This window comes from Sinocyclocheilus grahami, unplaced genomic scaffold (assembly GCF_001515645.1).
Source record: "Sinocyclocheilus grahami isolate Dianchi unplaced genomic scaffold, SAMN03320097.WGS_v1.1 scaffold444.1, whole genome shotgun sequence".
In the NCBI taxonomy this organism is placed as follows: domain Eukaryota; kingdom Metazoa; phylum Chordata; class Actinopteri; order Cypriniformes; family Cyprinidae; genus Sinocyclocheilus; species Sinocyclocheilus grahami.
In genome coordinates, this window is record NW_015505623.1 from 638047 (window position 1) to 652791 (window position 14745).

Genomic DNA, 14745 nt, shown 5'->3' on the forward strand with positions numbered 1-14745 from the left:
GTTTCTGTCTGCTAATCAAATAACACCACAGCTCTAACAAAGATTAATCTGTATTTAACTTGTGCAGTGAGCACTATTGTGTTAAACTTATTTATTATTATTTCTGCACCTAAATTCTGATATTTGTAACTGTGATTTGTTGTTTTCATCTATGCTTGTAATTTGTGTAATTGTTCTTGTTTTAATACTAACTTTATTAGTTAAGCTAGTAGTTTTTTTCTATGGTATAGAAGTACTTAAATTATTTTTTATTTTTTTGCTGATCCAAAAAAATGATCCGATCCCCGACTCAAAATCCGTATATGATTCGAACCGTGAATTTTGTGATCCGTTGCACCACTACTAAACAGTTAAAGAACTATAAAAATTATGTTTGCGCTTGAGGGCGACACACTTGACTGCAGAACACACTTTAAATTAATTCTCCCTATTCACTAAAAGACAATTATGGCCATCTTTTCTTTCTAGACATTTAAAAACAGACAGGCTTCTTTACATATAAAAAGATGTTGTCCACATTTAATGTTTTTTTTGTTTGTTGGACGTTGAGAGGCTATGAGAGGGTAATTGGGCGCAGATCAAGGTGGACATCCACTGGTGATCTGGAATTCGGTCTTATGTCTCACTGGGTGGGTGATATCCTGCACTACCGGCCCTTACGGTAAAAACGATTCTGCAGTGTATCCCAGTAAACAAGAGTAAATTTCCATACCAGGCCACTGCTCATCACCAGCTCCAATTGTCCAATAAACAGAAACTTAATAATTGTTCCTGGCAGGGGGGCAGCACCAGCCACTATTGACCCGGTGTGTCATTTATGAGGCAGCCAGGCGGCGTTCAGTACTTCCTGACTGTCTAGGGTGGGTTGTTTCCTTGGCACTTTGAGTGAGACAGACGGGAACATACAGTGTGTTGCCAGACAAATACAATTTTCTCCCCCATTCACTTCTTTCATAAATACAAAAATGAGCCAGGGGTTTGCTTTGCCATTTCCTAAGCTTGAGTTTGCTTAAAAGGATACGTCACCCAAAAATGCAAATTCTATCATCATTTACTCACTTTCATGTTGTTTTGACCCAATACATTTTTTTTTCCAAGGCAGAAATTAAGATGTTGTTCATAAAATCTCAGACATTAGTGTCCCTCCACTGAAAGTCCATTACACCAAAACTTGACATTATAAAAGTAATCAATATAAATGGACTAGTAACCCTTATTTGCTTTAAGCACAAGAATAAAGCTTATTGGTTCTTGCATGATACACAAGAACAAACCTCATTGGTTCTTGTGCATCAAGCAGGCATGTTTGAGCTTCATTTACCATATTTGATGTGCTCCATGTATGTGTGTTGATCCTATTTATATGTGAATAAAAGCCTAAATTAAATCTGTTCTTCATATAAAGCGATCATCTCTCTTCAGAAGACTTGTTTGTTTTTGTTACAATATCTTTATGAACTCTGTGAAGCACTGAAGATCTGGCGTAATGGTCTTTCAATGGAGAAACAGAAAACTGTCACATTTCAGTAAAAACATTCATTTGTTTCATTGCTAAATTAAAGTCTTTAGAGTTTGGAATGATGTGAGAGTAAGTAAATGGTGACAAATTTCAGTTTTGAGTGAACTATCCCTTTACTTTGCACTACACACATTTGCAGACTTGCGAAATTCTCTGAAACTTGATTGTACACCTATTACAGGACTATTATTCTGAAAATAAACATATTAGGGAAACTCAAATGTGTGTTAACTGCGGTATTGCTGCATGCAGCTGACAACACAAGCCTCAACAAGTTCATGGGCACCTGAAGCATGATGGAGCAGACAGTATGACGTCAAAGTTGTTACACAATTTTAAACCTGTTACCAGGATTTGGGACACAATCTGAGTGCCCATGAATGAGTGTGCAGGACCTTAGTTAAAAATGATAGTGATTTTATCAGTGCCATAAAACAATACTAAAAGGGTATGACATTCTTTTATAGGCAAAATATCCACAGGAAGAGAAAAAAAATAATTTAGAGAACACCTGCTCCTGATATGAAACAAAATATTATGTGAGTGCATGTTAAAGTCTGTTGCAAAAAAGGCAAAAAGGAGCAGCAACTCTTACCACATCACTGGCACTAGAGAAGTCATTGTTAAGCAAACTCTCCAAAGCCATCCAGCGAACGGGTCGGTTCTCATTGTCTCCGAGGCAGTGGTAGTCCATGGGGAAGAGATCACGGGCCAGCGCATTGTCTGTGATCTTCACTTGCATACTGTTATCAATTCTACAAAAATAAATTAATTAATAAAAATCTTCAGATATAAGACGTCTAAACAAAATATACATGCTAATCCGTTTACATGTTAATGCAAACAGACGGTAAAGAATGCATAGAGAGAGAATAAATAAATAAATAAATACAAATTAAATGCTTTACGGTCAAATCAGTATTTCATTTGTTTATTTATTTGGCAATGACCAATGACATAAATGGGATAACGCACATCTGATTAGTCATTATCATAATAATTGCAATAATGACTATTAGACTGTACGTTATCTTTTTTTTTAATAGCCAATGCCAATATGTAACACTTGGTGCAGCTGTATACTCCTGTGTGAAGGACAGCTGATGTAAAATGGTAAATAGTGGGAGAACTTGAGGTCAAATGGCACTTACACACAGTTTCTGGCAGCCAGGTCTTTGTGAATAACCTCCCTCCGTGACAGATAGCTCATCCCACATGAAATCTGTATTGCCATGTGGACCAGGTCTTGTTGAGAGATGGCCTTTGTGGGTAAAACAAGAGAGAGTGGACAAAATTATTATGTGACCAAGAAGACATTGTAAGGGTCACTGGGAGTCTAAGAAATGTAGTACATTTTAATGTACTAGGCCCAGCAAGAGAAACCAAAAGCAGGACACATGACGAGTGGGTACACAGATGCTCGTGGTTACGGTTCACCTCTTAGGAAACCAGACTTGATGGAGCAACAAGTTCCTCTGTTGAATCTCATCTGGTATGAAGAGTTTGACGTCTGATGTAATGACAGTTACCTCACTAAACATAAACATCCTCTGCACCTAGATGCAAAGCCAAACACTAACGCTTTAACTCTTTAGAGGGAGTGGCTCAACTTCAGGCATCCTTGTGTAATCTATCTAGAGTCAGATACAACAAGAAAGCCTGGGTGCTAACTGACAAGGTCATAATCTTCTCTAAATGAAAGGCTTTTCAGATGAACTATACACAAGGCTTTAGAACAAAATAATTGCAGTGTATGACAAACTCGGGTGTCACATGAGTTTGATGGTGCATGCTCATTCCTGTTTGTTCAGTGTGAATTTGGTTAGAGTGATTTAGACTGAAAGAGAGAATGTAGTACATGTAGCAGGTAGGGATGGGTCAATGAGAGTGTCTAGTAAATCTCAACCTTTTCTTTTTAGCTGTCATGCCTTAAGGGGGATCAATTTAGACACGTAACTTCTCTGAGAGGGTGCTTTAGTGTGCCAACAGTCTAACAGCAAGTGTATGACGGTCAACACGCTAAACCCCTCTTTGAGAAGTCAAGACTCTAATTTATTCCTCTTTGCAAATCACTTGAAAGCAATGATTTAGTTTCATTTAGAAATGCACAGATATTAAAATACTAATAAGCTGATAATTATTTTACGACCAATACTCAATAAATGGCCAATATTACAGTGTAAAGTAAAAAAAATAAAAATAAAATGCTAAAAAAACAAAAAAACAAGTGAATTTAAGCATCACATTTTTTAATGTACAATATGGAAAATATTCATTTGACTGTAAAGGTAATCTATATACATTTATAAACAGAAGAAAAACATGTATAATTAAATATACAACACTTTTCTTTTTAGCTGTCATGCCTTAAGGGGGATCAATTTAGACACGTAACTTCTCTGAGAGGGTGCTTTAGTGTGCCAACAGTCTAACAGCAAGTGTATGACGGTCAACACGCTAAACCCCTCTTTGAGAAGTCAAGACTCTAATTTATTCCTCTTTGCAAATCACTTGAAAGCAATGATTTAGTTTCATTTAGAAATGCACAGATATTAAAATACTAATAAGCTGATAATTATTTTACGACCAATACTCAATAAATGGCCAATATTACAGTGTAAAGTAAAAAAAATAAAAATAAAATGCTAAAAAAACAAAAAAACAAGTGAATTTAAGCATCACATTTTTTAAATGTACAATATGGAAAATATTCATTTGACTGTAAAGGTAATCTATATACATTTATAAACAGAAGAAAAACATGTATAATTAAATATACAACACTTGCTGATATACAATAGTTTAAAAGTCTATTCTCACCATGGCTGTGTTTATTCAATCAGAAATACAGTAATATTGTGGAATATTAGTATAATTTAAATAGACTGTTTTCTGTTGTAACATTTTAAATTGTAATTTCTTCTTGTGATGGCAAAGCTGAATTACTCCACATTTCTGATTGGTCATGTATATATAACACAATACAGAACAACCCCAATACATCATGCATAGTTTATGCAGAAAATCTATACCCCATTTATTTGATTCCTCTGCATTCAAGCATTCAGTCATTTATATTTATTTATTTTATTAAATGCTGGTCTATGTGCAGACAAACATTTTAGTCGATATATGTTGTGCTTCCCTAGGGTGTTAACTTTTTCAAACGGGTCTCAAAATTCTTGCATACTGCTCCATTCAGTCTGGCTCCGTCAAGCTGTTTGATCAGCATCTGGTGGACAGGGTACAAGACCCTAAACCAGCCTAATTATACAGTGCTTCCTTAAGACTGACTAGTCATTCACACAGAACCATTTTTAAAAGTATGTCGTTTTGCACACCCTTAGAAGGCAGCAAACAGACATACATCTAAGATTCAGTTCAGGTGAGAGGTGAAAATTTTGGCAGTAAAAACTACAATAAATCATCCACTTTCAATGTCCAAAATGCAGGGTGTTATCTAAAGCATGGGTAGTTTACATAACTTATGTTTTATAAAAAAAAACAATTGTGCATTGAGGCAGGAAGTATAACAACACTGTCACAACAAGCTTGGTCTTGAAGAGGAAAAACTGATAGCTTAAAGCACCCAGCTAACCATTTTAAGAACTGGTCTGGTCATTTTACACTGGTCTGACTGATCGAATATAGAGCATGTAATCTTGTCTTTGAAGCGGGTTCAGTGGCAGCTGAATGAAAGACCGCCCAGGGTTAACATCACAAAGGCTTGATTGTGAACAGTACACCACCGTAAAGCACCTATCATAGAAAGATCACTCGATGTTGATTGAGGATCTGCACAATGAATTCACTGTTCAGAAAAAAGCAATTAAATCAGGATAATCTGAATACTCCAGGTGTTCTGCTGGAGGGTCTCTAATATAAACACCTGCCTCAGAATGATTTATGGCTAACACTAGGAGTGTCATTGCGCTACTTAATATTAGCTGAATTTACACTACTCAAGTAACACTCCAAAGAGAACGTAAAACTTGAATTCGCATCATATGACCCCTTTAATATCAGGAAAATGATTCTGAATGAAGATGAAGTGATATTAAATATTATGTAAAATGATACAAAATAAAGATGACCAGGATTACAAAATTAGTATTCAGTTTAAAATTAAATTTTCATTGCAGTTCATGTCAACAGTATATTTATTTTGTTCGTTTTTTTTTTGTTTTTTTTTAGATTGAATAGGTTTCAGTAGTATTCAGTAGTTCTCATCAATAAATAGATAACCAATGGCCAATAATTGGCTGATATTAAAATTCAATATTTTTTCTAAATAAAATTAAAAACAAAAACGCCACAAGTGAATTTAGGCAATACAATTTTATTTTATTTAACTTTTCAACAATGACAACAATTAGTTTTTTTTTTTAAGATCAACTTTACACTTAAGACTCACTTCAAAGTTACTTTAAATATAAATTACTGATAAATACTAATAATTTAGTAATATCTGTTGATAATAGATAACCAATGTGGTACCGGTAGGCCTATATATTAGTATATCATAAACGCCCAGGCCTTGGATCCAGAACTGGATTTGCTCAGATCTTTTGTCAGACAGCCCACACCAGAGAACAACTAGTCGCTGGATTTGTGAAGTTAATTTTAGTGATCCATTTACACTACAGTTTTGTGGCCATCATATTGGTGTCACAAAATTCAAACATTACACACCATGCTTCCACTGTGGACAGGGTAATGTACCCATCAAGAAAGTATGGTAATTTATATTTATATACACAAGCATATTATGTCATCATTCTCAAAACCTCTAATCAGTTTGTGTGTTTGATGACGTTACAGGGATTTTTTGTTAAGTTACTTCCACAGATATTCCCTACTCAGTATGTAAGAAACAGAGCTCCCTGCGATTCAAAACACATCTATGACAAGCTTTGTTCATATATGAAAGGATTTGTTTAAAGGTGAAGTGTGTAATTTCTGCACCACTAGCATCGGAATAATTAAAATGAACACTCTGTGAGAGAATATATATATATATATCTATATATATATATATATACACACACATACATACACACATATATACATAGCAAATATAAAACCAATGATTCTGTACAAAACTCACGGTTTCTATAAAGGGAGAATGATATGGCAGATTGTGCAAAAGATGAAGTTCTTCAAGCGTCAAGAAAGCAGCACATGGTGGCTGTAACTCACCTGTGGTGAAGGCCCCGTAGTTTACAGCTTTCTGTAAGCATCATGGTCACCTGTACCTCTGAGGCGTGATCTGCAAGGCAAAATGCAAGAACAAAGTGTCAGGGATGTGTGTCGCAAACCTGGACAACCCAATCGTGAGGGAAACCTGACAGAATCAACTGACAAAGTCTTCTCATCTCTCCACACACCAATCAAAATAAGAAAGTGAACCCTCAAATATCTGGAAATAGCCAGATCCTAAATGTCAAGCAGCACTAAAGAATAGGAGGAAATGTTTGAACATTTTGTCAAATTTAAAAGATTGTATCATTATTTCATTTTTTATTATTTCATTTAACTCATATCATACTCTTTCTGCTTTTTTCAGTTACAATGAACAGGGACTATAACTTTCGAAAATAATGCAAAGGTAAAAAAGGTAATAAAAAAATGTAGATTGTTCCACACACAATGCTTTCACATGGCATATGAACTACTTTTATGATGTATTTGTCAGCATTTTTGGAGCCCCAGTACTCATTTACATTCATTATAAAGAAAAAGATAGCCAGGATAATCTTAGATGCACCATGAGTTCCAAAGAAGAAAGCCATACACGTTTGTAATGAAATGTGGGTATGCAAATACCCATTTTTGTGTGAACTATCCATTTAAAAGAACATTAAATCAAGTGAACATTCTGTTGGATTTTATTTGATCTGTTTTGCCCCGTCAGGCAAGTCCTTGTTAGTAAAAGGTGCATGCAGGTCCTGAACAACCCTCCACCTTGCACTTGAGAAAGTTTGATTGCTCTAAAAACAGCCTAATGCCTTTCAGCCAGTCTCTCAGATTGCTGGTTGAGTGAACACATTTAGAATTAGTTCACAGAGGTCTGGCTTAATCTTGGAGAACAGCTTTTGACGGATGCTTGGAGTGTATGGTTTCCTGTCCCTTGTGCAAGGGCCGGGGTGGAAACCGAACAGCTTGGCCCAGCAGAGGCTGGTACAGTGGCATTGTCTGGTGGTTGGCACCAGTCCTGCGCTGGGCAAACAAGGCACAAGGGCAAATGAAGGGGTGAGCAGTGTGACGGGAAGTGCTGAAGTTTCTCATGGCATTTGCATTTTCTAAAGAAACATCAGTTTCATTCTTGTATTATGAACTTTGGAACTTCACAACGAGGCTCATTATCACAAACAATCCCTCATGATTTTCCTGAGAAAACAGTTCTTTTTAATCCTGTTGGGAAAGTTATTTTAAATGGTTCATTTTAGAAAACTGTACTCAAGGGAGGCATCAAATGAGAGTTAAAAGAGAGGATTTACCTTTCACTGCTTTCACAAAGACTTGTTTCTCTTTGCTTGGGTCCTTCTCGTCAAGCAAGACTCCATGAAAAATGCGGCCAAAGGTCCCTGAGGATCAAAAAAAAAAAAAAAAGTCACTAAGAAAACAGCTGACATTATGAAATCTCGGTATCTCAGTTAATAGAAATATACACAGACTGTCTCACATAATAAATGAATCAGTCTCAATGAATCTGTTTCAATGAACAGTGTTAGGGTTAGAGGACCGGATTATCATTTATATTTTTCAAATATCAATCATGAAAAGAACAAATATCTATCTTGCTATATGTAATCTACTTCTAGTTTCAGTGCATATTTGGGATAAAACAACATGCCAACTTTTGCATGGTGAAAAGCACAGCAGGTATCAACAGGTATCCTGGATGACCTAAAAAAAAAAATGGTTAACAACTTTTTTTTTGTTCTGTGCTTCACACATAGCTATCGTATGATTTTACAAGACTTTGAACCACTTGCTTATTTTGTCATTTCAGAGCTTGACAGCCCTCATTTCTCATTTACCCTTATAATATGGAAAATGGCAGCAAGTATATTCTTCAAAAAAATTTTTGTTGCACAGATGAAAAGGTAATACGATTTGGGACAACAAAAGGGTAAACAGAACATTTTTCATTTTTGAGTAAAAGGAGCCACACTCTTGTGTTTTTGACCTTGGTATTACCACATAGCAATTGCATCAAATATTTAATAAGTAAAAGAACTTTGAAATTTGCACTTCAAATAAAGGCCATTCAAATAAAACATTAAGCTGGTCATTTAAAAAACACACACACACACACACACACACAAAAGCAAATGTCCCTTCAAAAAAAAAAAAAAATGATAATAATAATAATCTGACATTTCCCTAAATGTCCAATAAAATTGGTTTAATCAGATTAACCAGCTTTAGTTTGCCAAGTCAGCACTTAAAACACAGTTTCTTATAAATAATAAATCAGCTTCATCAAGCTTGTGGCCACACGTACATGATGAAAGTCTCACTAATGGAAAAAAGATGCTACAGAGGGGAATTACTGCCCTGAGATTTTGCAAGAACGCAAGTCAAATAAAGCGGGTTCTTGACGCAGAATTTTGTTTATGTTGTATAGCTTATGTGACTAATGACATTTGTGTCAACATCTTCTGTGCAAGCCTAAAGCTGTGCTGGCTCAAGGCCCAGCAGAGCGCTTTTCTGTTTGGACTCCAATTAAGTGCTTGAGTGCAGATTTCCCGCTGGAGCACAGCTCTTGTGTGATCCAACAAAATTATTTTGCAGGGGGAAGTGTCTAACCTCAAGCTGAGTGGGCAAATGACGCTGACGCATTTGTTTGCCATGATGCAATTTCAGTTGAACTAGCCGTTCAAAAGAACCACTATTAGAAAGATATGTGTCAGTGGCACTGAGATAGACACGGCTACTAAGAATCGAGTCTTTCAAAAGCAGTATTAACTTGCTGTGGTTTCCATGTGTGTCTATGAGGCTTGTGGGATTAGATACCTTCATGTAAGACGTCTCGTAGTGTGACTCTCTCTCTGGAGATGGCGATGTCTTTGACCTTTGCCTTGGCCTCAAGGAGAGTGACACTTCTCAAGTCATTCTTCTCAATCCGCAGCGAGGGATAACCTGAAAACAGACACACACACACACACACACAAATGCTGGATTAAAATAAGTGTTAATAATTCACATTAGAACTAATTAAAAGCCTGTCTAATAACAGACTAATCAAAACAAAGACGATTCATGGAATGAAAGAGGTTTGCAGTGTTATTTTGACAACTGGAAGTATTTAGACACTTCATCAATGAAGTAAAAACCCCAGCTTTGCCAAAGGCAAATACTGCAGCGTCACTCTTGCAGAACATGTTTTGGTGTTTAACTGATTTTATCTCACAGTTATACACAGTTAATTGTATTAGATGTTTAGAGAAAGCTGTGTTTTATTCTGTCATTTAGCTGCAGTGTACTTTAAAATACACAAGCCAAATACACATAAAAAAAAAACATGTCAACATGTACTGTGAGCACAAATACCAGTACATAAGGCTGTTTAAATTTGGTTGTGTCTCATGCATGTGTTGTTTTTAGGTCTGAATAATTTCCCTGTTTATAATCAATACTTCACTGTGCCTTGTGGTAACATTATATTAGTGTTTATATAAATACAGTTGATAACTGTAAAGCCGCTTTGACACAATCAGTATTGTATATAAGCACTTTATATAAATAAAGGTGACTTGATTATGAATACAAAACCAAATGTAAATATCACTTTTCACTAACAATACAACTAGCCAGTGTTCTGATTGATTTAGACTAAATTTCTCTACTCATACTAAATGTGCATGATGCTGCCCCCAAGTGGTTATTATAGGTAACTAATGTGAAACTGCTAACATTCCCGAGTCAAATCTACACAGTCCTCATAATCTGTAAAATAAAAAGACAAATGTATCAACAGTTTTTATAAAAGTTAAGCAGTATAGTTTTTAAAACTCATCATAATAAGACATGTTTCCTGAGCACCAGATCTGCATTTTAGAATGATTTCTGGACACTGGAGTAATGGCTGCTAAAAAAAATAAAATAATTGCCATCACAGGAAAAAATTACATTTTAAAATACATTAAAAGAGAAAACAGTTATTTTAAATTGTAATAATATTTCAAACTATTACTATTTTACTGTATTTTTTATTAAATAAATGCAGTCTTGGGGAGCATGAGAGACTCCTTTTAAAAACATTCCAAACTCGTTGTAATCTTTTGTAATGATACATTTTTCTACGTTAGTGTAGGCAAAAGTGAAGTGAAGTGACGTGTGGCCAAGTATGGTGACCCATACTCGGAATTAGTGCTCTGCATTTACCCATCCAAAGTGCACACACACAGCAGTGAACACACTGTTGAACAAACCGTGAACACACACCCGGAGCAGTGGGCAGCCATTTATGCTGCGGCGCCCGGGGAGCAGTTGGGGTTCGGTGCCTTGCTCAAGGGCACCTCAGTCGTGGTATTGAAGGTGGGAGAGAGTGCTGTACATTCACTCTCCCCACCTACAATCCCTGCCGGTATGAGACTCGAACCCACAACCTTTGGGTTATGAGTCCGACTCTCTAACCATTAGGCCACGACTTCCCCAAGGTGCAGTCGACGGTAGACATTGATTTTCATAGCATTTTTTTTCCAGACTATGGTAAGTAAACTGTTTGGTTACCCACATTCTTCAACTCATACAGGTTTGGAACAACATGAGGGTGAGTAAATGATGATAGAATTTTCCTTTTTGGGTGAACTAATTTACCATGGCTATCTGATTTACCTTCTTGTCATGCAAACGAGAACACGTCTTTGTGCTGTGCATCACTGTGATACAGTGTAAACCAATGAACAAGCTCAGTGAAGACCAATAAAAACAAAAAAAATGGTGATGGTGAAGAAGAAACCAGGTTAAAGGTAGAAGGTTAATGCACACGATTAAGTCATGATTCCCGGTTGCTCTCTCTATCTGCTACACAGCAGCAGAACTTACTTTTGGTTTCATGCGAGGGGGCACCAGGGTGAGGGAAGGAGGCGCCTGCAAGCTGGAGCATGGGTGCAGAGCCAGTATGAGCATCTGATAGAAGAAGGAAGAGGTGGAGGGAGGGAGGAGGAGTGAGAGAGAAAAAAAGAAAGATGGAGAGAGGTATATGAAGGATGAATAATCATAGCAGGCAGATGGTGCCTGAGCTATTCCACACACAAGAAGAGTGAGACAAGAAAACACATGGTATAAGAATGAAACAGACTAGTGCACCAAGCATGTAAGACCACTAGGAGGCACTACACACCATGTAAGTACACAGCCTGGGCAAAATGGAGCGGACATCTCCAAGATCAACTATCCACACTGGTTTATGAAAATAACTTGCAACTTTACAACATGATTGTCTCTGATGGACAGTATTTGCTAAGGCTGGCCTTAAATATTGCGCAAATCTGTTAACACCAAGATTACTAAACATTTTAAAGTACTTAGCTGCAAAAATTGCTTACTATTGAGTATGTTCCGCATCTGATGAAGAAGTTACTTCTAGACCATTCTATATGCAGGGATGTATGTATGAAAACAATTTGGATATATAACATTAGTAATGTTGGAATTGTTATGTTACCGACATCAGCTACTTTGCAGTTTCCTGCCATTTGCTAATATAGCAACTTCTGTCCTGGGGCATAATTTTGCTTACCTTTTTTTAACAATGCTGTGTATTTGGACATTTTACTAATTTGACATTGCTTTTCTCATACTGTACAGGAGGGAAGTAGTCATTTTCAGATGTAGGGAGTGACACCAGCTTAAAATGAAAATACATTTCTTGGCTGAGTCAAGTGATGTTTGCTCTAAATAAAAAAAAAAACATTGTACCATTTGACATTTCCATATCTAATTAAAAGCCACAGAGACATTTATTTCGTGACTTAACTGTCTAAATATTTTCTGGGGCCACTGTGAATATAAGACCCACGGAATCACCTGGTAAACTTCAACTAATTGGAAGTTGAAGGGAGGTTAACTTCCTGTTGATTTGGTCTTATTTGCGTCCTAAGTTGGAAAAGAAGTGGCCAGCTTCTCGTGGTGGAAAAAAAAGGGAAAAAAAGACAACAACCTAAGTGTGAAGAAACGGCTCTAAGATGGCACTAGCGAATGACAGTGAAGGATTGAGCAAATACCACGAGACCAACATATGACTTTTGTACTATTGTGAGGGGACCTGACAATTTCATAAGTACGCATACACAAGAAACATTTGTACTTATTGCGATCACACAAAAACAATGAATGCTGGTTAAATAACCTTATGGACAAAAATGTGGAGGGGGAATGTGTTTGTCTGTTTATTCCAACCTTCTGATTCCAGTTTAGCTAATTTAATCATTTGTTTCCAATTTTCTCATTTATAAAGGAATGCACATTTGGTGTATACACGACAAGACAAAAAGCAGCCAGAGGTGTGAAATTTAGAACAATTTAACAAGCTGCTGTCTTAGCCATGGGGAGCAAAGCATCCTGGTGATGTTTATCTGCTCTTTGAGCTACTTCTCCTGGTGGAGAGACAGGTTTCTGACTGGTTTCTGGTTTCATTTTAAACATGGAAGAGGAGTGCAGATGGTTATGGCAGATGGTTGAGATGTTTGAGAGAGTCGCTGATCTGAGGTCAGGGGTGAGAGACATGGTCTGGTCGTAGTCTTACTGGTGACAGGTGTAGCGTTGTTGGGGGTGTCTGCCCTCAGGTACTGGGTGGTCTGGGTGGACGGCTGAGACAGACCCTGAGAGCTTCCACTGTCGCTAACGCTAAAAGATTTAGAGAGAGGAAATTAATTAATTTAGGAATTGAAATGCACCAATTTGAAAGGTACTTTGGCTTATATCACGACTTACTATAATAACCTCAAATCTGTTTACTAAAACAGACCAGTCCTTCATTTTTAAATGCTTTCACAGCCTCTTTTATGATGAAATCATCTGGTTTTTTTCAGAAGGGTGTAGGGTTTTACCTGGCCCTGAACCCCAGTGCATTTAAAAACTAAGTGCTGTGTAATTGTCCTAATTAAAGCCATTAGACTCCAACTCCAAAGGTTAAACACTGAGGCCTCTGAAGAAAGACCTAAAATGTTGCAGGTTTAACCTGTCTCCTGAAACTCATTGAACCTAATCATGATCTAATGTCATCGACTCATCATCATCATTATTAAACAGTTCTGGTTTCTTCTGGCCTACTTAGGCTGTGGAGCAAAAACAATCCACCGGTAGAAAATGAAGTCTGAGCACATTCTTGTTCTGAGGTTGATATGTTTTAGAAGATAAACAAAGCTCTGTGTCTCTTCTTGTAAAGAGAAGCAGATAAAATCTAATCTACCAACCTTTTATAATGCTGAAAAAGACAGCTCTTTGTACTGATGCCCAATTTAATTTCAGAAAAAACACAGTGAAACTACCCTGCTCTGGTATGAAATTAGTAGGACATGAGATTTTTTTCCCCGTCTTCTTCTGACAACCCACAATGAATAGAAACAATTTTATAAAAAAGACACACACACACACACAGAGAGCAAATGACCAGAACCACTATAAAAATTATAATTATAATTATAATTATATTATATATTTGCTCTATACAACTGAGAACTACTGAGTAGTACTGAGACCACTACTGTTTTGGTGCAGTTAAACTAACTAAACAATAAAACACAGAAGTGCATGCATACACGCACCTGTCATCCATTTCCACTCTCTTCATGCTGTGAAGGTGTAACACAGCGAGGATGATGGCTACCAGGAAGATGACGATGCAGCACACACACACGCTGATGTAGAAAACTCGTGTGGATGTGGTGGGAGCATTTGAACTGCTCGCTAAGACCAAAAGAGGGGAGTGTGTTTACAAGAGCTGAGTGAAGACTATCTCACTGTAGAACCACATTCACTAAAAAGGCCAAATAATAAATCGGAAATACTCACGGTCTATTCTCTGTATGGTTGTGTTTGGGAATGGCAGAGTTTTGGGGGGCTCTGGTTGCTCAATTCCTGTAAAGTAAGTCAATGAGGTGAAGGATCAGCAAAGTGTAAGGCATATATCAGTTTACTGTCTGTATATGTATGTGTGTGTGTGTGTGTATATATATATATATATATATATATATATATATATATATATATAT

General features: G+C 36.8%; 1 protein-coding gene across 1 annotated transcript in view; it reads right to left on the reverse strand.

Moving 5' to 3' along the window:
• LOC107552247 (tyrosine-protein kinase RYK-like) overlaps nt 1–14745 on the reverse strand; it is an 80571-nt gene that overhangs the window by 13353 nt on the left and 52473 nt on the right. Inside the window, exons 5-12 of the mRNA XM_016234104.1 lie at nt 14546–14611; nt 14299–14440; nt 13278–13378; nt 11576–11659; nt 9542–9667; nt 8020–8106; nt 6719–6788; nt 2115–2274 (exon numbers count right to left, since the gene is read on the reverse strand). Of these exons, the coding sequence (XP_016089590.1) occupies nt 2115–2274; nt 6719–6788; nt 8020–8106; nt 9542–9667; nt 11576–11659; nt 13278–13378; nt 14299–14440; nt 14546–14611 (836 nt within the window). The remainder of the gene's footprint in view (nt 1–2114; nt 2275–6718; nt 6789–8019; nt 8107–9541; nt 9668–11575; nt 11660–13277; nt 13379–14298; nt 14441–14545; nt 14612–14745) is intronic.